This window comes from Bombus bifarius, unplaced genomic scaffold (genome assembly GCF_011952205.1).
Source record: "Bombus bifarius isolate JDL3187 unplaced genomic scaffold, Bbif_JDL3187 scf7180000010271, whole genome shotgun sequence".
NCBI classification, from domain to species: Eukaryota; Metazoa; Arthropoda; class Insecta; order Hymenoptera; family Apidae; genus Bombus; species Bombus bifarius.
The window spans coordinates 265,151-288,059 of NW_022885586.1; the positions used below are offsets into that span (position 1 = coordinate 265,151).

Genomic DNA, 22,909 nt, shown 5'->3' on the forward strand with positions numbered 1-22,909 from the left:
ACGTAAAAAGTTCTTCGAATTGAAGGAGTGTACGTCGTAAAGGCAATCACAGAATCTAACTTCAACGGCTGTAAGAAAAGAAAAACTCTCGTATTTCATTCCCGCCATCAAAACTGACCCAGAAATCACCCGCGTCCTCCTCAAAGAAATCTCGCGCACAATTTAAAACACATAAATTACCAGTGCAATAACAAGCTCAACAACGAGTCTGAAAAACAACCGAAAGAACCGATCTTTATTAATACGTTACCGGGCAAAACCTCAGTACGGACGGTATTCGTAGTTCGGATTCCAGGAAGAAAGAAAAACTACTCGTCGTTAGAATTCCGTTTCCATAGAAACGATGCTTTAGTCGAAAATCTCTCGAAGCGAAGAAAGACGAACATTGATATAAATCTCTTCTACTCGCTTTACCAGTGTATGCTCTTTCAACAATAATTTTTCATCACATTTTCACCTGTTTCTCGTCTTATTCTTTGAGGTTCCTCGCGAACGTTGTTCTTCAATTGCTCGATCGTGGTCGATTTGTTTGCACATTCTTTATGGACCGTGAAAAGAAAAAGGCGTCAAACGATTCATAATAGAATCGTACGATCCACACCACACGACCGCTAACTAACGATCGATATATGACGGTAATGGAAAAAGGTGTCGCTTCTTCCATGACACCCTGTATATGAAATTCTCTATGTCAATCGAGTGGAATAGCGGCACGCTTCACCTACTTTCCTCGCGGGGCAGCAGCTTGCGACTCTCGAAAAACGAACGAGACGAAAGCGGCGGAGACAATGAGAGCGGAGCAAAAAACCGAAGGCGGAGGAAAGAAAGCCCGAAGAAGGCAAAAACCGTGCACGTACACGGCCCGCCAGGGACCGAGGGAACAATCGGCAACAATAAAATACGACGAAGCCGTCGCGATAAAGCCACGTCGCGTCGTCTCGCGAGTCCTCGCGGAGAATCCGCTGGCAAAAACGCATCGATTAAAAGACGAACAGGACACTGTCCGCTCGAAACCCACCACCGACCCCGACGACCCACCTTGAGAGCAGAATCTTGTACCGAAATTCGTGTTCCCTCGCCGGTTTAATGGAAGTTTCTCTGGAATAGCGCGTGGTTGAATTTAGTGGTGGCTCGTTTCGAAAGATAGAAATTAGGTTTTCTCATCTTGGGTAGTTTTAGATTTACGATAGTTGGTAAGTTTCGGGTGTTGTTGCCGTTCGTCTGATCTTTTTACCAAAGTTACCACTCTGTCAAGATATCGACCAACCACCGTTCGCACTTTCCCACGCAAACTCTCGGAGGTGGAGTCGAGTTAGCCAAAGTTCTTACCTACTTTCTCTTCCTTAAAAAGAACGTAACATCGAAACGAAAACACAGATCGATAACCATCGTAGGTGCACGAATCTGCATAGATATCCGCCGATCTATCAATTTTTCCTCGTTGAACGATCCATCTCGAGCGCGTAATCTCGCAGGAAAAATTCGCGTATCCTTCCCCTTTGACCTTCTGCCCGTACACGGTACACCGTTCGGGAAGAACGTCCTTTTTGGGGATTAGAACGGTACTGTGGTCCCTGGAGCAGTGGTCGGGATCGATGGGACCAAGGGAGATCGAACGTTTGTCGGCTGGCAGAATGGAAATACCATTGTCAGAGGGAATGGACGGGACAATGTTTGAGAAATTCCCATGGCCTCGTGAGAGATACTGTGAGAAGCGGTTGATCATTCTGTCTCTGGATCTTCGAGAGGGTGTGTGGACGTTGTTCCTCTTCTTCTTCTTCTTTTCCTTCGGTTTTGTCTCGTGGTAGGTACGCGTTGCTTGCCGATTGCTGCGATCGTCTGTTCCTTTTCTTGTTGGAATTTCGTTGCGGTTTCGCTTGGAATCATATGGCTGTGCGGTTGCGTCGGAATTAAGTGGATGTTGGTGACGATTTATGACGAACGCTTCGATGGAGGCACTGTTGCAAGCGTTTCTGTGCCTGGTTAGAAATGTATATGGGTTTTTTTTCTGGGAAATACGTTGCTCGAAGATATATCAAGTTCGCGTTTCCTAGAGAGCAATATCGTAGAGAAATTATCGGTACGCAGATTAGAAAATCCGTATGGATAGGTTTCAATGGAGCGCAGATACCGTCATTTCAATCCGTACACGCAGCCATCCTTTTTCGTAAGTTTGCACGCAGAAGGAAGAGCCGAAGTAGAATAATGCAAGAAACGGAGACAATGCACATTCCGGGCGTATGTTTTGCCGACGGGACAAATTGCTACGTCCGCTAAACGATCGTTTTTTGCCGTAAGGGCCTGCTTTTGGTACCTTTAAGATCGTTTTCGCGAATCAGCTTCCTGACCGATTCTAATTACAATTAGTAGCCGTTGGACAAAAGCGCGTGAGTGGAACGATCGCATCGATCTCGTGTCCGATTTTTTCCTCCTCCGAAGAAGAAAAGGAAGACAAAAAGAAGACACGATGGAGACTTCTTTGCGAACATTTACACGTTTAATTAGACCGAATTACTGTACTCTGCGTCGGCCAACAAATTTAATCTCGAGCTTAACGACTCCACCTAATAAGAATCCAACCCGTACAAGCTCCCAGACCACAGAGATGCCCCTTGTCCACGTTTCACGCCATTAAAACAGCTTCTCCGTTAAAAGAACCAAAAGGAAAGTGAAACGAGCTCCTGTAGGTACAAGCAGCGTCGCTTTGTCCCGGATATTGGCCAGCGGCTCTTACAAGCGTGCCCATAATGTAACTCGTTGCTCAGCCATCAAACGTAACACGCCGCTGCCAGACGGTGTACGATAACTCACACCTTTCTTCTCGCGAATCTGAAATATCGCGGCCGGTATTCGCGACATCGAAACGCATTCGCAGAATCTTCCAACTTGCTCCGAGGCAGAGTCACACGCGGCCTTGTTCGTTCGTTCGTTCGACGAATCTTCGCTTTTCTACCGCGTTGGGACGCGAATTCTGAGTTAGCCAGCCCCGTTGACCGTGTACGCGCCATGTATAAATAAGGCAGTGACTCATTGTCAGCCGCGAGGTGAGTCAACGACGAAACCAAAGCGAACCAAAGTCTTCCGTGCGTGCACCTCCGCTGTCTTGTCCGCTTCCTCCGGCAGCCACCGCGCGTAAATATCCGTCCGTGGCTCGTCGCTCTGTTATCCTGTCACGGGACAGAGCTCCTGGTTCCAAGGAGGACTCAGGTGAAAAATATGGCCGTGCAACGGAGGGACAAATTTAGCGGGGATATTTCATTCGTGCGGCTGCCTCTTACCTTCTTTGTGTTCTTATTTTCGAGGCTTTTTGTGCGGGGATGTTTTACTTATTTTATAACTCGACTGGTTTGCGTGATCAGGCTAACTTTCTAGAATTTATACTGTTCAACTAGCGGACTGCTAACGAGTAATTTTCATTCGTTGCCTACTGTAATAATAGTCTAAAAATAATCGCTATTTTATTTGAAGCAGAGAACGAGGGAAGACGGTGTTTTTCCTTTAAGTGCCAAGAACTCGCGGAGATAATGATCTTTGTTAATTCGTTAATGGATGGAAATAAGTCGACCGGGCCTTCCGGTATTAAAATCGAGCAGAGATTTCTTCGTCATTTTCACCGAGAACATCGAGTCTCCGTAATCCGCGCGATACTGCCGCGTTTCTTCGCTCGACTCCAAGCGCACCGGAGAGAATTACGCGTTAAATCGTGCGTTATCCTGCGGTATGACAAATCGGATTAAGATCCAACGCGTACGGTGGGCTCATTTGGAGCTGTAATTTGCCATGAAATCGCCGCGTTACGCCTTCCAGGGGACTGCTCGTTGGATTAATATATCGAAGGGAGGGTGTCGTTTTTAGCCCACAGTCTCGTCCACTTACTAAACGGGGAAAATATTATCGTTTTTTGTTTTTTACAAGTAGTCGGTCAAGGTTCATTTCGTTCGGCTTTGTACGCGGCAAAACGATTATAAGGTATAAGCGAAAAGAATTATTTTATCGCTGTTAGTTTCGTGGCTATAATCTGGACGATTTATTAGCGGTGGAAATTTGTTGAAAAAGGGAATAATACTTCGATGTATTGTGTAGTTATCGGAGAAAGGAATTTCGTGAATATACATATATTTTTTTTTATTATTTAATTTGTACTTTACAATTTGTCCAGTTGGACATTTAATAAATTTGATGAATACATGGACTTGAAATGGACGAAACCATCTTTTATTCCATAAAGAACGAAGTAATCGGACGATTGTAGATTTACTGAACCAATCGCCAATTACATTTTGTCAAGCGTGTTTTGTGCGAGACGTACGTGCGAAAGATAGAGACGCTGGCTGTTATCCTGCAAATTAGTAACGATAATTATTAACGTCACCGATAATACACACCACGGAAAATGAAACACGCAATACAGTTGCGAAACGTCTCTTGTCGCGATGTAACATGCGTGTGCATAATTCTATATAGATCAAGCTTTTTCGATAACGCATTGTAATTTAGCGTTCTCAGCATACAATATTTTCTTCGGATTGGCAAACGATTAATTAACATTCAACAAATTCCATTCGACAAAGATACGTGCATCTCCCTGATTCAAAATTTCATTTCGCTTCGTTTTCCACACATTTAGTCCACGCTGTACTCATATGCAATGCTCGAACATCGTGCAAAAATGAGGTTGTACAGGTTCGGCGAAAAACATGGTCTGTTCTACGGAAGCCATTTCTGTATCGACTACTCGAAAATACGACCGATCTATCCTCGTTGGTTAGGTCTGGGCGCAGCCGACCCGAGATGACCTCATTCACGGCTCAAAAATAACTTACCGCCCGCCTGGTCGTTTTCTCGTCGGCGATACGTCCAGTCAGTTAGCTTTTTTTTTGAAAAAATTTATTGACTATCAAAAAAAAAGGAGAACGAAAGGAAAGGAAAGAGGAAAAGGAAAAGAGTTGAAACAAAAAGGAAGAAGGAAACGAGGGACGTTAGAAAGCGGCGACGTGTAAACAAAACCGCATTTTGCACACAATATTACTATTATTCCTATGTTATATATTTAAATAATCGTAATATGGTTATTTTTCGTAGAACGTATATTTTTCGTAGAATGATCAACGTGTTTCTTCGATAAAATATTAATTTTATTATCGATTGAAAATTAATGCTGCAGATACGAATAGATCTTCGATTAAAAAATTTTCCAAAAAAAAAAAGAAGGAAAAGAAAAGAAAAATATTAACGTGATTCTTTTTCAAGTCGTGGATTCTACGAGACAGGTAGCGATTTCAAACGTTCGGTAGACAGTGTATATTTGCAAGCTCGATGAACTTTACAGTTAGCATTAGCGTGTTCCTTTTAGCCGGTTTACAGTGGAAACGCATTAAGAATTGCAGATAATATTGCAGCCGAGAAAATAGTGGCACATTGTTTTAGTTTGTAGAGGCGTGGAAGATACGCTGACACCGGCACTGTAGCGGTATTTGTCAACTATCGGCCTCGGGAATTTCCAGCGTGCACACGTGCGTTACACGTTTCGTACAATAAAGGCCAAACGCTAAAAGAGTTTACGGTAGGCCGGCCGGTCTGTCGTTGGCCTGCAACGAATCGGTCACCTCGTAAACTTTGACGTAAGAAGACCTCGGCATTTATTGTACTTTACGCGCGAATCCTCGAGTTTCGCTGAAAAACGGTTGACAATGATCTAATTTCCAATGATGCGACGCGAATCCTTCGAACGATGTAGGTCGACGATAAGAATAGTCATCGAATGGAGAGAACAAAAAATTAAGAGAAATTTCAATCAAAGGTAACGATTCGTTAAAAGAGAGAGAAAGGAAAGTTTGTAACCTATTTATCGATAGAAAAATCGCCAGCTTCCCGCTTTCGAAAGAGTAATCTCGAACTTACTGCAGGAAGTGGACGTGGCTCACGATAATGAGAGAAATAATAGAACTCCTGTTGGCTGTTAGGATATTTCACGTTCCTTTAGATAAGTCCGTTTGACTGCTCCGATTGCTTTACGCTTGAAAAGATAAGTATTATCGTCTCGTGAGAGAAATACGATTGCAATGATTCGTGAGCGAGATATTTCCGAGTTCCTAAAGGAAAGAGAATTCAAGATTTTCAATCTATTTTGATGGAACGCCATGATTTATCGGTAGCCCCAAAAAACTGTTGTAAATTCAAAACGTCTGATAATGCGAGTTTAGCTTTCCTTTATCTTCTACTACTTTTATCTTTCGTCTTTCGTTGTTCCAAGAAACGTGGGATATTTTCATAGAATTTTCCCGTGTTGTAAGCGAACGTACAGGTAAGCAGATTCGACGGTAGAACGATTCCTTGAGTGAAAATAATTGCGACAAGAATAGAACGAACTTTAGAAAAAAATCAAATTGTATAATATTTTATAATCGCAGAGTATCTATCGTGTGAGTACGCTCTTCATCTTTTCTCGATATTCATTTATTTACTTTTTCTCTTTTCAAACTTTTCGATCATCCCAATTATCGCATCATTCGCCGATTATTACACAATCGTTCGAACTGAAAATCGAAAAGTCGAACGACGCTAAAAAGAAGAAAGGAAAGAAAAAGAAAGGGTGTATCGTTCTCGTGCTATAGGAGCGCGTTGAAAGGCCACGAAGTGGTCGACTGAAGACATTAAAGGAACCATGCCATCAGTGAAGCCTTAAGCTCTTTCTCTCTCGAGTGGTCCTTTTAATGAAGAGTGAACGCAGATACAGCGAAGGTGCAATCACTGCTGAAGAATGTTCGAGTAATTACTTCAAGAAAAATTCTACATCTTTGCTTTTGTATATTCGTGACCTGGAGACCGCTGTTACGCAGAGAATAGAATTTAATGTAAAAAAAAAAAAAAATAGAATTTAATTTAAAAAAAAAAATATTCTAAATAAGGAAAGATTTATATTATTGTGCCCTTGAATATAAATTATGTTTTGGATTAAAAGATCTAGAAAAGAAAAAACTATTAGTAGATTTCTATTGCTGCTTCTTATAGGCTTTAGCTAGAGCTACAAGGTTAACTTTTTTGGTAATGTCCTTTGTAAGGCTTTAAAAGTGTAACACTATAAAAAATATCAGCAAACATTATACTTATACCTTTATTTATTTCAATATATCTTTCTATTACAAATTCATCCACTCGTTCTTCTATCAGTCAACCTTAACAAAGGATACAACCATCGTTCGAATTATCATTCTCTTCCTTTCTCTCGTTTCATCCTCTTTCCTTTTTCTTTCCTCCTTTCTCCTTATAATTAGAGATGCGCGAGTTTTCGTTGCCCGAACATGCTGTTATTCCGTTACTTACGGTCGTGAAAACGCTCTGAAAACGTGTCATTATTCGAGTTTAAACTCTTCCGGGCTCTGCAACGACGAGTAAATTGCATTGCTGCATGCCGCTCGCGAAATTCACGTCTTTCCGCCTTCAAATTCGTGCAAGATAAGCGAACGAGGTTGAAATTACACAGTGGTGGACGATTAGCGTCGCGTTAGACAACCGAGCAACACCGTGCATCCTTGAACGATGATTTGGTGGCTGCGTTTAGAGCAAAGACATCGTCAGGCAAGGAAACTGTTGATTTTCGTAAATGCGATGATTTTAATAATTTACGATATAATCTTTAGGAAGTTGGAAAGTTAGACGATTCTTCAGCTTCCAGAAAATCTGAAAAATTGTTAGCCTACAAATTTTGAGTATCGTCGTCTCTACTGCATGGTACAATTAAAAATAAAATTATCCTCGTAGAAGTCCAAGGTTGTTAACCGTTCGGTCTGTCTACGGAGGGTACAATAGAATAAATTAAACACGAAGAAGTTAATTTTGTAAGTATAATTTGTTTGAAAAAAGGAACGTATCGTGTCTCGAGAACGAGTTACAGTTGCCGCAAAGATCTCGATCTCGAAAAACTGTCCGTCCGCAACTTTTTCACTGCCTGTTGGTCATCGCAACATTGTAACACATACGTAATCCGGACAAAAGGAAGAGAGAACGTGTCGAAACGTTTCTCCTCATCTGCTTTTTCAGCGTGCACGCGTCGATCAGCTGTCGATTCCTTAATACGTATCTCGATCAAGATACATCCGAACCCGATTGTCAAACGTATAAGATCGATTTACTCGTAGAGGCTCGATCACGATCGATCCGCGAGACCAGCTGTAATCGTGATAATCCCAGGCTTGCCTCTTCGTCTGCTCCTCCTTCGACTCTCCCTCCTTTTCTACCACTCGACGAGATGCATTCAAAGGGCTGACCGAGGACTGCCTTTATTCGGAACGCGTCCGATGACCAAACCCATTCTTGTATTTCGACGCGGCTGTCCGCTTCTATTATACCTCTTGATTCCACCGTATTTTTTAACCGCCTCTTTTTCGTTTGTTCTAACAGCTGTTTCGTTGCTCCAGTCATTTCTTTTTTCCTCTGAAGGGAGTAAGCTCGGAGGTAGTTTTCGAGAGGTAGGAAGTAGGAAGTGGTGGAGAGTTGCTCGTGAATTCGACTTTACTCGACGCAGTTGGAAATTAATCGTGTTTCTAAATTTGCGATTTAGTTTGGTAATTGATAGAGATAGAAGACGATGGGAAATTCTTTGGCAACTTTGTGTCATTAGATTCTTTTTTATTTGCAAGAATTTTACGATCGATTCTCATTGAGAATTATAAGTAAATTATTCTGGCGTGGTACTGTAACGTGAATAATAAGTGTTTATCGTTTGTTCGATTCTGAGTCATTAGATCGTAACAGCAGTTACGCTCCAATGGTCGAAACGCATTCTAATAATATTCTCAAAAATCAATTCAGCTACTTTTATTGCTCGCAACAGAACGAGAGATAGGAAGCAATACAAAAATGACTCATCTTTTACGTTGCAAACGCGTTTGCTACGTAAGTGGATATTTTTGTATTTGAAAAGGGTCGTACGTATCTGAGCCGGTGATCCTTGGGCGATTGAGCTAAACTGGCGCAATGGATAAATTGCGGTACACATCGACGCAGGCTCTTCTTTTTTCACGTTCCTCGTTCCTGTCGGCTGTTCCCTGCCTCTCGATCGGCGAAAGAACACAACTGGTCGTTACGTTCAATTAAGTCACGACTCGGCGACACTTCGTTCTACCCTGCTACGCTTTTCTGCATCGAACCGTTCGATTCCGATCCCCGCGATCACGCGTCAAGCGTAGTCGTCGGTATTCTCAACGCAACAACGATAAATCGATTCCAGCGGGCGTATAGTCGATTACTCGTCGATACGGTCGCAGCCGCGGATGTTAGAATCGGTTTGTCCATGGAAATTTGTCCATTCGCTCCGCGACGGTTTCCCGAGTTGTTCGCGGAGATATTTCCTTCGCGGTCTATCAAGGTGTGAAACAAAAATTGGCTACACGCCAGTCCGCATAAAAACGCGTACAAACAGAGGTTCCTGAGATTTGGAAAGCTCGTCCGTCTAAATAAGATTTTTGATCATCAGGAAACGTCTCCTGCCAAGTACAGCAAGTTCTACTTGAAACATTTCTTTGCGTAACGAATATTTTAGAAGATAACTGCGTGTGTCGCTTCAAATGGGTCACCGCGTATAAAACTTAGCACACCTAACTGCATACTAAGCGCAGATTAACATTCATTTCCACTTCCTAAATCGCTCGAATCGTCTTAAACCGCTCAGCCTTTCACTCTGGATGTCTCAATCCCTGATGATCTCCTTTAATCTTCAATGAACGTTGGATGATCGTGCGATTCAGAGAGCCTGCGATACGACGTAACATTGTAACGTGCCTTAATTGGCTCGCAATTAATAATGCAGTGTTGCGTGTACTGGTCGTGGCAACAACATACGATCCTCCTGCACGCGGAATCAGCATATACGGCTCGTTAGGGCTCGTTTACACACAGAGTTAGCCTTGGAAGCCGATTAAAATGTTACTGGACCGCGTCCGAGACGATACCACGCGTTTGTTCTCTCCCTTAAATCTGCGTGTAGACACGTTTAAACGCAGCGAAGCCTCCTTTCAAGGTGTTTGATTTACGGCGAGCCGTTCGAATTGAACGCACGAGCTGGCTACGTGCACGAAGAGAATCCCAGCCTTGCGGTGAATGAAATCTTGCATGCGAGGGAATTAATTAATAACGCAGCACAGATTGATTTATCGTGGGATTTTGTTTCGTCTTTCTTTCTTTTTGTATTTATTCATTCGTACCGTTTATTTATTTCTCGGGCTCGGTTGCAGTGAAAGTATTATTTTCTTAATATTCGTTTCGCATTGATATTAATCGTCGAATAGATGCTAAAAAATGAACGATAAAAGATAACGACGTTAAATTGAGTAAAGAATTCGTTTAACCAAATTTAACGTACGGTAGAATTATTACGTTAAAATGTCAGGTACGTGTGTTCGACGTCTCTGCTATTAATTCCTTTCCAAAGACCATAGAAACGAAATCCTGCGTCGCTTCCCTAAGCATTGCATTTCTGATACCGATACGCGTCTTAACTGCATTATTTATAATTCCGTATCGCTGTGTGCCACCCTTCTCGCGAGAATGCAAATGGAATATAGAGAGACTTCAAAGACCGATACATTATCTGTGACTTTACGACTATTACAAATCGTAGCCAACTAAATCTGTCAAATCAGTGCAATCAAGAAACAAGAATTAGGAGTCAAAGATCACGCAGGGTAAATAACCGGGCGATATTTCCACAGGGCGAAATTAGCACAGATCCTCGACGCGATCGAGCGGTAAAGGATGCCATAATATTTTACTGGAAATGCAAAAGATATAGAAATGATTAATGGAAGCATAACGATCGCGATGTGCTACATCACGAGGAGGTACGATCGTTACATTTAACCCTAACGAGATTGACGCGTCGTGAGTCATTAATCTCGGCATCGTCCTAAAATTCCCGTGAATTCTACGATTAATTTAATTTGCCAGCCGTCGTGGTTTTCTCTTAAGCGACAAGTCCCGTAACGAGGTGGCGCGTGACGAATTTCACGGGAATTCTCTTAGACGCGATCCCCGTTCGATGAAACGCGAAGCGTGTCGTTACGTTTTATTATGAACGTATATTTATACGCCGGTTATTAAGGCCATCAGCTGCTACGGTTAGTTCTCTGGTCAAGTACAGACGATTGACGTAACACGATGATGATCGTTGCGCGTGAACCGAGCCTTGTCCCAGGATTCGAGCGGACAACTGCGAAGTCAATTGTGACACCCGCTGCCGAAAATACGAATTAGTCAACGCTTGTAACGCTTGATTGGATGACACAATGCGGAGTAACGTTGCGAAGTGAAAACTCCAATTTGCTCGTACCTCCTTTTGAGAAAATGCACAGATTTAACAGATTTCGAAAAAAAAAATGGTCTTCATCGAGAAATGAACTAAGAGGAAGAAGATAATTTTCTTAATAATTGTCATTAAGTAATCGAATGTGATATTAATATACAGGGAAACCTGTTTATTAATTCAAATACGATTTTACTTGAAGACGATTGAAACGAGAATTTGGAATTGGTTGCGTAAAGCTCGATCCACGTGTATTTACGTGGTATTTCAATCGGCACGGAAGTCCTTGCCTGTTGTATGTTGGAACAAAATGTGTTTAACGAGTGGACAGGCTGGTCGTTACGTCTAATTGCGATGGAACGGCCATTAACAATACGAGAGCGCGATGCGTGGCGAGAGGTGAACGACGTTAAACGTCCCTGTTTGATATGCTTGCAGGCGTGCGCCCCGAGGTACATCTGGTTCTCCGTGTCCCAACAGAAGTACGATCCGGAAGACAATCGATGGAACAAGGACTCGCCCGTTGGAAGTAGAAGGGAACCCGTTGGCACCTGCTGGGCCGTCAGCAACAACTTCAACGAGTCACAGGAATATTCACCCTGTCGCACCAGTGAGTTTATTTTTATACGTCCGACCTTTTTGCTTGTGAATTTCAGTATTTTGTTTGAGATAATATAAACAACGTGGGAAAAGATACTTATTATTAGAAAGCAGATTCTCTTCTCGAGATATTTGCAAAAATCTTTCGTTGAATTTAAATGTATAATTGGCAATATATATGTGTATTTCTATGCTAACGTTGCCGGCCGTCACTCGACGATCGGATATAAATTTAGCACAACTTATAACCCATTAATTTTTTCCTTTAATCCGTAGGTTTATTTATAAGACTGTGTTATAGGAATGTGGCCGCCATTGGGCGACCGCCTATGCCAGAATTCACGCTGCAATGAATATTCATGAATATTCATGAGGTAAATTTAACAAAAGCTTTTTGCCAATATCTTGAATATAAAACCGAACAGCGGTCACGCGTGTGAGAAAGAACTGTTCAGTATGTATATTTTAAGGTCACTGAAATCGGTGAGGAGGCCACGCTTTTAAATAATCACCGCAGTGGTTCTACAGAATTTTTAGCCATTCTCGCTCTTTCCAAGAATAGTTTGATCCAAGAAACAGGTGTCTTGCTTTTAACGGTGGGCCAAACTACAACCTCTCCGGTCTGTCTCGGTCTTTTCCAAGATAAATTCGGAAAAGTCACAGCTTATATGTACACGGAATCGCCGATTTTGATAAACGTAGTTAGACTGAAGTCAAGAAAGCCTCGAGTCTCTGAATAGCGGGTGGTTGGTAAACATTTTCTCTGAAAAAGTTATTTTCGGCACTGAGACCCTTGTCGCAGCCAACGATACATATGTAAATGGATTACGTGCATTCACGATGCTATAAACAGTTGTAAACAGCGTCTGAAGAGTTCTCTCCTCTTTCCGTTTCGAATGCTTGTTCGAGGGGTAGCACGAGCTTCGTTTTCTCAAGTGGTAAATCGTTTGTCCTTTGAGAAATCCCACGGGACGAACTTTCTCTCCGACAAAGACGAGGATACTCCGCGACATGTGGCCGTGTCCTCGAGGCATGGCGACCATAAATACGCCCGGTAACAGGATATTTCCTGTCGTCCATGCAGGTCTGCCATGGTGTTTTAATGACAAAAGACGTATCGATTTTCTCGGAGCCGGTGAATCGGCTGCTTGTTTTACGATAATTTTAAAAACACCGTCGACTTCTTTCTTAATTCGTTTCGCGTTAATAGCCGAATCACTCGATTCCGTCGGTTCTTTCATTCATTTTTCTGAAATTATTTACTCTTCTGCATTTTTACGGTACGGTTCGTTAAATGGTACGAAAAAATGCTTCTTAACAGAGCTGAAACGCCTCTTAGTTTCTATTCTTTTTTTTTACACAAAGAAAGATAGCTTGTTGGTATAGGGAACTCGAGCACGAGACCGGTAGATAAGCGGCAGATACGAACAAAGTGCTATTTTAAAATCTATTCGAATGCAAACAGGAGCTGAATGGTTAAGCGTTAAGTCCATCACGGAAAGTGCACTTTCTTCTGTTCTTCGCGATAACGTTCGTGCCATTGTTCGAAGATAAGCTCCTTTGGAATGTCCTGCATTTTTCTGTTATCTACTGGTTATCACTGGTCCACCAGACTTTCAGCGCAGATTCTAAAAGTTACTTATGCGTGGCACTGTCACGTTGTTGGGATATTTCGGAAGCCTTTCCGGTCGATCATCTTCCGCGGTTCCAAGACTCGAAAATGAGTCGACATAAAATTATTTCATAACGAAGAATACGACTAGGAGCGTGTAATTAACTCGCAATACAAAGCGCGATAAAACAGCATACAGTTCAAAGAATACTCTAAGAGACTTCGAATCGAACTTGGTTCGAAAAATTTCATTTCCTTCTTCTAATTTTATCGTATTCGTTTCACTGTGTGTTTCGAAATTGGAAAAATCGAAAAATGGGAAAGAGAAGAGTCTAAGAGATTTATCTTGCTTCTCGTTTAGGAATGACCATTGGCGTGAGAAAACGGAATAGTTAGTTCGCCTTATCTGTTTTGACGCGATAAGGAAGAAAAACAAGTAAAGAAACGTTCAACGAGAGAAACGATTTTAAGACTTGCTCCTGTGCTCGGTGCACGTTCGCGTACCAAGGGCAGATACTTTTCAGGGGCAGAAATACGCCGCGTGGGTTGTTTTAGCGTCACACTTTCCCGCAATTAAAGTCAAGCGTTCGCGAAGCAAATCTTGCACGCGCTCGCGTGTTTTACGCGCTGCGGACTGATGCGCTTCCTGTCACGCGTGTGCTCTACATTTTCTTGCTAAGCTTCTCCAAGACGAACTTAGCAGAATCTGACGCGTTTAAGTGGCTTCTGACTCATTCGCGTCTGACATTTTGTTCGATCACCGACGATCCAGCGTTTCGCCGTAGAAGATCGATATCGCGTTTACGTCGACGTTACTTTCGCAAGACGAAACTGATAAAAACGGTCGCAGTTCGTCAGAAAACGTCGATATCCTCGCGGAAGTGGCGCGCATCGCAGGCGTGTGAGCTCATCGTCGAGAAATTCTGCGGCGAGACTCGAGCAATTAAACAATTTGTAGCGGCCAAACGGACGAACGTTTGCTGTCGCTTTTCCCGAGAATCGTAAGGCGCGTTCTTAACGGCTAGATCGTTTATGAAGCCGTGCGCTGGTCGTTCTATCTGGATATTTGCTCATTCTTGCCTTTTCTGGACGCGAATCGCCATGTTCGCTTCTCGTCTGTCGACCGGCTACCATTTGTCGTTACCGCGTAGATATAATTCGCATTGGAACGTTTGCTTTTCCAGCTGTGCATTATACGAGCGTTTCATTAACATTCGCGTCCTTCGACGACATAAATCGCATCGTGCAACGGTTGATTTTCTATCAGGCGAGTTCTGTTCTTTGTCAATTTTCAATCGCTCGTAGAAGATGACGTTGGTGTTGCAAAACAGCACGTGAGATCATCGATGCGTCGTGAATCGACGAGAACGACCTTCGGGGAAACTGACTCACTTTTAGGTTTGAAGAAGGTGCCGTCATCGGGAAGGAAGTTTTACAAATTTTTAGTAGAAATTGTAGTTTTACGAAATTTCGCAGAAGCCGTTTTGGTCTCTTCAATCGTACCATTCCTATTAATATCTTTCGTTCCGTCCTTCTGTTTCATTGTCTACTTCGTGGTTTAATACGCAAGACGAACATCCGCAAACATCTGCCACCACGTAATTTTTATTCCTGTAGATTTGCTCACGTGCACGTTTCCGTTTGTCGTAAAGAACTGCCGGTAACACCTATATCAGCATGCAAATACATATGCGTGTTTACACCGATATGCATAAACGTGCGAAGCACCTTAACGCATCGATTAATACTCCTTTATTATTTATTATTTATTATTTTTAGAGCTTAGAATGTTCTTGTCAATCGCGCTGCTGACGATCGTCAGAATCTTTAGACACAGGTTTTTGCCACGATTGTGTTCTTGCGTCGGAATAATCTGAAAAAAAGTTCGTCGACGTACTTGTCGGCATCTTTCGATCGTTTGTAAATTTTTCTTAATAAACATAAAAATTATTTCCAAATGAATTCAAGGACGAAGAATCATTCAGGCGATGGAACGCTGTTTTTCCGTTGAAGCCGATGTATCGTTTACATAAAGTTTCTTCGATGCGATCGTATACCTTTCACCCTCGTTTACTTCTATCTGTTTAATCGCAAACACACGTCTATCGTATCACGCGATATGTTTCATAAGTAGGCTACTTCCACCTCATTTTCAACCAGATTAAACGGGGACAATATGCTTTTCAAATAAAGATTACACGATGTTTTCCCTTCTATGGTAGTGCAAATAGGAACGATCGGGCGGTTTCCCGTTGGTTCATCAACGTGGCTCGCTGAAAAATCGACCGGTCGACTAATGGCCTCGCGATGTGCTAAACGTGCCACAAGGAGAAGAAAAGGGTGTACGGTTAAGCGCTACTAAAAAGAGCTTTTAGAGCCAGGATGGAGGTGTTCGAAGAGAAGCGTAGACAAGGTTTATGATTCACACTCTATCTATTACCTTCGATGCGTTCAGCCAGTGATTACAGAGCAGAACGACTCCGATCCATCCTTCACGATGAAACGCCACAGTGAATGTTTCCATAGAAATCGGCCTGTTATTACGGCGTGTAGTTTCCAACGCTTCCCCTTAAACGTGCAGCGATTTTATCTAAGTTTGGTATCGAGTCGGAATCGTTGCTTCTTACGTCGACTAGGAAATAGAAACTCTTTTTTTTTTTTCGCTCGAATATTTTTCCTCGATTTGGACTACGTACTCGATGGTTAGTTTCATTAGATCGCACGATGTCGATGTCGGTGTCATAGGTAATTGGATGTCCTCGAGTCATTTACATTCTTCTGTATTTTTCTCAAAATTAAGAATATCTTTGATGAGAGGAAAGGCTCGCTTCGATTACGAAAATTGATGAAATTAACTTAGAGACATTTAATTCTCGTAGGAATATCGTTTAAAACCAGAGCTCGCTTGCTGCAAGAAGAAGTTTCTCGTATGCAACGGTAGTAAGACAATTATCAAAATAGTCGAAGGAAGCAATCACATCGAGAGAACTAACCATCACGGTTAATAAAACAGTACGCACGTTTGTTAAGCTCGCGAGACGAGAGAACATTCCCTCGTTGTTCGGTGGCGCGATATCGTCGCCACTTAGACAATAAAACGGCACATTCGAGAAACGCGAGCAGCGGCAGTAGCATTCAGTGAAAGTGGCGATGAATTGCCATTAGCAAGCCGCGTTCTAACGATGAAAGCCGCCCACTCGCTGAAGCGTGGTTCGAGAAGGAAGCTCGTATAGGAAAAACACCGAGAAGAAAAAGAAAAGATGGAAAAACGGAAAATTGTAATTAGAAGGCGCCGTTGCCTCGGGCCGCTAGCTCAGCATCGTTCTAACAAGGCCAATTAACACTTGATCCTGCTTGAATTACGATCGTGTTGCCGATCTCTCTACCGGCTTCGCCGTGGATATTCGTTTCTTGCCCGAGGATTTGTCAAAACGAATGGCCGTCGTCGCTACTTTATTCGCGGCTACCAATAAAAATCACGGCCACTTTGTCCTGGCTTGACGAACTATTAACAACAAGAATGCTGGTGACAAGATCTTGAATTCTTCGCGTTGCAATAAGAACGATCCGACTCTTATTGCGATTTTATTGCGGCTCGCGCTCGCGTCCAACAGGCGCTTGGAATTGCTGTTCAGAGATAAACCTCTGCGGTGTTTCGTTTGTTTCACGCCGATTGTCTTCTTGCTTGCTTCTCCAGGATGGAAATGCAATTTCGTTCTTACTTTTTTCTTCGGCTATTCTTTTTGGACAGTTTTGCCACGATTGATCTGTCAGGGCAAAATGACGTTGTTTGCGGCCGTGGTACGTTTTCATGACGAGGTTTCGAACAGCTCGAGGGAACAATGGAATACTCGATAGTTTGACCAAAAGGTGGAATGCGCTTGCTTTGATTTACGTCACTTTTCCTCTTATTTTCTTCGTACCGATGGAGATATAATTTCACTCGTCGTCGATTCTCGTTATGGCGTTCGAAGCTATCTAAGAACTGAACCGATTTAAAAAAAGAAGGTAGAAAAAAAGGAGCAATCTGATAATAGAAAAGCGTACTTTCCAAGCGATTGTAATCTATCTTACCGTTGTACGATAATTGCTTCTGATGTTAAACCGATTCCACAAACTGACTCCCTCTTATTTCCAATGTAATTTAATAATTTCAACGTGGTATTTAATGTTTTCAATTGTTCAGATTATTTACCACGACCATCGAGTTTCGTTTTCTTCTTATTAAAAAATATACGCTTGATAGGGGATACTTAATCGCCCGTCGACACACTCACACATTTACGCGGAATCAGAATCACAGTAGCTCCATTCATTCTGTGCAACTCGATTAAGCGTCACGTGTACGAACGTACGAACACTTTCACCGTACCGTTTTAACTTCTTTCTTTAAAATTACGAATTAATACTTGCAGCGAAAATTATTATTTTCATCGGACGATCTTTAATTTACTCGAATATGTGTTTCGTTTGACTCGCGCGTCTTATCACTGCGTTATTTATTTATATCTAGGTAATTTCATTTGCTACTTTCAATGTATATTTCCACGTGACAAGGATGTCGTTGTTTTCGAAGGACCGTGCGGGTCCTCCGTGTCGTTGGACTTACGCTTCGTTTGCTTACTTGCAGTAACTTTCTTCGTATTTCTATAGCGCTCGTCGTGGGCCCAAGTTCGAGTGCAAAGCACTCTGTTACCGACGAGAATAGCACCCTCGCAAAGCATCGAGACACGAAAGAGTATAAATAGAGCGACTGGCGACGATATCCTCCAATCGAACCTGTCTTTCGTTACCTCGCACATTCAGGCAACTTTTTCGCCAAAAAAAAAAAAAAAAAAGAAACTCTGTCAAACGTAAAAATAACTTTCCATTCTACCTATACCGAAATCTGCACTGAAAAGTCACTTTTCGTCGGACCAGACTACTAGAACTTTGCGTATTATACGATACAGGACAGAAGGTAAATTTGGAATTTTTCAACAGTACAGGATTTCGTTTCAATTATATCGCAACACGTTTCTAATGAATGATTCGGTACACCTCCTAGTTGGAATCATTCTTCAAACCATTGATTTCTCACGTATCGATTTTAAACACGCCATTACCGGCTATACATCGAGATCGAAGGCCCATTGGGACGCGATGTTAAAGGGCAGCTGTCTCTCTCTTTAGAGCTTCTTTGCATGCGCAGGAAGAAACGGCGGCGCCGATCGACCACGTTGTTTTTTCTCTGGCCGACACGGCTGGATCGGTCGTCGACGACCGATTGATGTAATTGCGTGACTGGCAGCTCGTCTAAAGTGACCGATCGGCCGTCAGGGCCCCTTCTCGTCGTCCTCATAACGTATGTACGTAGTCACGCTCGTGTAGACCAACACTGCGCGCTCCTGGATCCCACCGGATATTCTCCCATACAGCCGTCGTTTTCTTACACTGACAGTCTCTGTCGGGCCGTGAGCTCGATTAAAACAACCACGACTCTTCGTTCATCGAATGCAACTTTCGTTTCAAGCATTGGGACGATGCGAGCGAACGAACAGCTTGGAAGTACGCACAGGTGTATTAGAACGATGTGCGAGAAGTCGAGGGAAATCGAGTCGGTTCGGCTGTAAAATTTCACGCTTCGTGTCATTGAATTTTTCAATTATTAATTTCGATGGTATCTGGTATTGCGTATACGATACAGGACTTGTCGTTTCTTTCTGGAAATAATTTCTTTTTGGATCGCGAGTGGAAATGACGTGTCAGGTTGTAAAGATGTATGATCGAACGATTCTTATTAAGAGTTTATTAGGAATTATTAAGAGCGGTTAAGTTAGTTGAACGTAATGGTTTGATAGTCGGATAACGCAAGCTAAACGAGCAAGGAGACACGGATATGTAATTTCATAAAAGGCTGTACATGGTAAAAGAAGTCAGGAGCCAGCGACTAAAGCAAAAGTTCATTGACTCGCGATCAATCTCTTAGCAACTGCCAAGAGTCAATATTTAATTCATGGAATGCGTTATTTATTCATACAGTGAACTAAATTCAAATGGAATAGGTGAAAAAACCTATTGAGAAGTCGAGAGAGTAAATCATCGTGTGCTGAACATTTCTAATCGCGCCACGTGTAATTCGTTAATTAATATTCACCACCGTTAGAATTACTGCAAAACCTACGCGATAAAATTCCTTCCTGCGAGAGCAACAACCTCGTGGCTCTGGAATCTGCCATGAAAATTAGAAAATCCGCGTGAGACAGAAAAATTTGTAAACGACACGGTATCGTTACGCGAGTCGACGTTTCCCTTCGTCCATCGATTCGTAAATTGCGCTTAATGGTAGCAACGTTGGAAACGCGGACGTAACCTTGACTAGTTGAAACGAAGGATGTTCGATGCAATAGCAAAATGCTGAGTTTTGTTGCTTCTTTTCAGCTGATAATGGCCGATTGTCGGTTAATGGCAGCGACTCGTCACGATTACGTTGGCGCAGGCTTTGACGAGTGTGGCCAGCTTATTGACGCTAATGCCAAGTGTCAGGTCGAGATTAATCTTTCCGGCGGCAGTCACATTCGCGCGATCAATCTTACGCGAGGGTGTTCCAAACGGATCGTGAATGCGCGGTTCGTTTCCTCTATGAATCGACGTATATGTTTGAAATTTTATTCTTCTCGTTTCTTCACGAGATTGTAACACGAAGCGGGATAGCTTTGATTGATGGGCAAGGCGCTACACTTTGTGTTTGTTGAAACAGCGAATAATCGGTTTTCTTATCGTGCTACTTGTAGAGATAAAGGCTCTCTGTTCGTGGAATTATTTAGAAAATATGAATAAATAAATTTTAGAACGACTTTGTTGTCTTATCGTGACTAACCTTTTTGGGACTAGTGTTATAGAATATGCGTCGAAATTTAATATTTCTCTAGTCGGTTGAATTATTCGTTACGTCTTCGATAGGATACGCGGTGAGCTATTAACTTGTTTCTGTCACGCAACACGAAGCTGCAGAAACGACGCAAACAGTTTTTGTCACGGATATTTGCAATTCTTTAGAAAATGAACGCTTTTACCGATGATTTCATACGTATGATAAACGGAAGATAAAGGTATTGACTGTCCTTGAGAACACCGCGCACAGCTGGAATGCGAAACAGCATGAAAATGTATTCCTTTATTTTTGAGAACACGATACTTCAACTCATCGAAAGACGCGTTGAACGGAAAATGTCTAACGATCGATCATATCGTTTGGAAAGATCGGAAAGCGAGAAGACGTAGCGTACGATCCACGTGGAAATCGTGGCGAGTCACGGCCGTGCGAGAAACGTCGCGTATTTCGCGTAACTTCGCGTAAACATACGGGCGAACGTTTCAACCGGAAGTTTCCAAAAAGACCGACGCAAAGATAATACACATCGTAAGTGCACCTCCGAGCTGCATTTCTGCATTCTCATCGTGCGCACCGATGTACGGTGTACAACGATGGACGTTAAAAGAACTTCCATACGGAGTCGGACTACGCGATAGACTGGCTTGCACGTGAAACGAAACCAAAACCTCCTCTCTCGCTCGTGGTGACGTCTTTTACTTCCTGCGTTTCGTCGCGTTTCTACAGCTACGTAATTCCCTTTAAACGTCCCTCGCCGTAATCGCGTTTGACGTATCTGAAAATAGAACGTTCTATGTAACCGAGCCTGGGCTTCGTTCCTCCTAATTGGATAATAAATTTGACGCTTTGCGTATGGTGTGAATTATCAAATAAATCATCCACCAGGTTATGTTATAACGTTATAACATAACCATGCTATGCTCGACTACATAAATCGCAGTGGGCTACGCGATCATTCAAAAACTTGTATAATTTAGTCGGTAAATTATATCGTTCAAGAGATTTTAGACACTGGATGAGAACGCATCAAACCATCGATTGTCCTCGTTTGGGAAATTAAACGCTGTGAAAACTCGTTCGCTTAAATATAAAGTAGAAAAAGAAGAAGGAAAGAAAAGATGTAAGAAGAAAAGGACTTTTCACGCACGGTACGCGTTGCTCGCGGGTAATGCAATTTTATCGGCCACTTTTCCGCTTCTTTCGCCGCGAAGCGACATGGTCTTCCACTGAAATATCATTGCGAGCCAGAGGCGGCGAAGAAACGTGGATATTTGTGCGATTGCAAAAGGGCATTCGCTGCAGGCGAGATCTCGGAGCGGAAAGAGCGAATTACCAGAAGAACACGGCTGTAATAACCGCTCCTTTTTCTCGATGACACGTAATTGCCCGAGAGGAGCACGTGAAATAGCGTATCAGAAGCGGATAAAACGGTCTATCAAACTCGTACACGTACGCGGACGTGTGTACACACTCGAACTGGTTCGTGATCGAGGTGAAAAACGGGAAATTATAGGAAATCGCGAACTACCGGCCGCGGGGAACGATCGTGGTACACGAGCGGAGACACGATCGAGAATTGTAGAAATTGATAACCGTGAAGAAGTGACTCGCGCCGAATGAATTATGTATTTAGCGGAAACAATGGAGCACGGTGACGTGCTCTGGTTACCGTCGCTGTTTTCTGGCTTTGGAACATGTTCGAACGTGGTGACTGTGGATTAATTTGCTTGTAATTCGTACGGACAGACCTTTGGAGAAGCTTCGTGATGTTTAGCGATGGGGTATTCTTTGCTCGGAAAAATGTCACGCGACAAGCGAATACGATCGATCGACGTGTAGGATATAAAAGTTCTTAATCTTAACGCATCGCTTACAGGCTGTCGATTATATCGACGTCTGTGTGATTATTGCTTTCCGAGTCGATATATTGCAGAGATAATTTTAGGTAATCATCTTCGAACACCAATGTCACTTACATCGTCAGGTTCCATTTTCGAGGCAGGCTTCGAACAGTTAACAACTTTTTAACAACTTTGAAAAACAGATAGAACGCTGTTATTGCCGTCTGTACAAGCGCGAATTTGTTCAACAAGTTTTCTACCACCGCCTTAAACAGATTCAGGAAAAAACCGATTAATAGTCGATAGCCGAAGTCAATAAAACGTCAATTTACAGGCTACCGGTCGATAAACGCCATTGATATGCTGTCGGTAAGAAACGCGTTAAGATCGATGGAATAAAATTATGACGTAGGTAGAATTCGATGCAAAAGTGCACAGCATAGAATTCGTAGAAAATGTACGACAATCCGACTAATTGAATTTCCATTGACATCCGAGAGGCGATGATTCATTGGTTGGAAACGAAGCGCGATTCATCTGGACCGAGTCTGAATCGGCAATCTAATTTTAATCGTATTCAATCTGGTTGGCGTTGCGAAGGTCGGGAGGATTTCCTGGAAGCGACGTTGGTCATTGTCGGGAACGAGATACTAGTCCGAATCGATCAAGGCGATCCGCGACCG

The 22,909-nt window shown here is 42.7% G+C and overlaps 1 protein-coding gene across 4 annotated transcripts in view; it reads left to right on the forward strand.

Moving 5' to 3' along the window:
* LOC117216549 (integrin alpha-PS2) overlaps positions 1-22,909 on the forward strand; it is a 75,326-nt gene that overhangs the window by 31,037 nt on the left and 21,380 nt on the right. For 2 of the 4 annotated variants that reach the window (XM_033463315.1, XM_033463316.1), the window contains exon 4: positions 11,738-11,909. In XM_033463315.1, coding sequence (XP_033319206.1) covers positions 11,738-11,909 — 172 coding nt within the window. Of the gene's footprint in view, positions 1-11,737; positions 11,910-22,499; positions 22,596-22,909 lie in introns of those variants that run through there. The other 2 variants (XM_033463319.1, XM_033463320.1) reach the window with 2 other exon arrangements.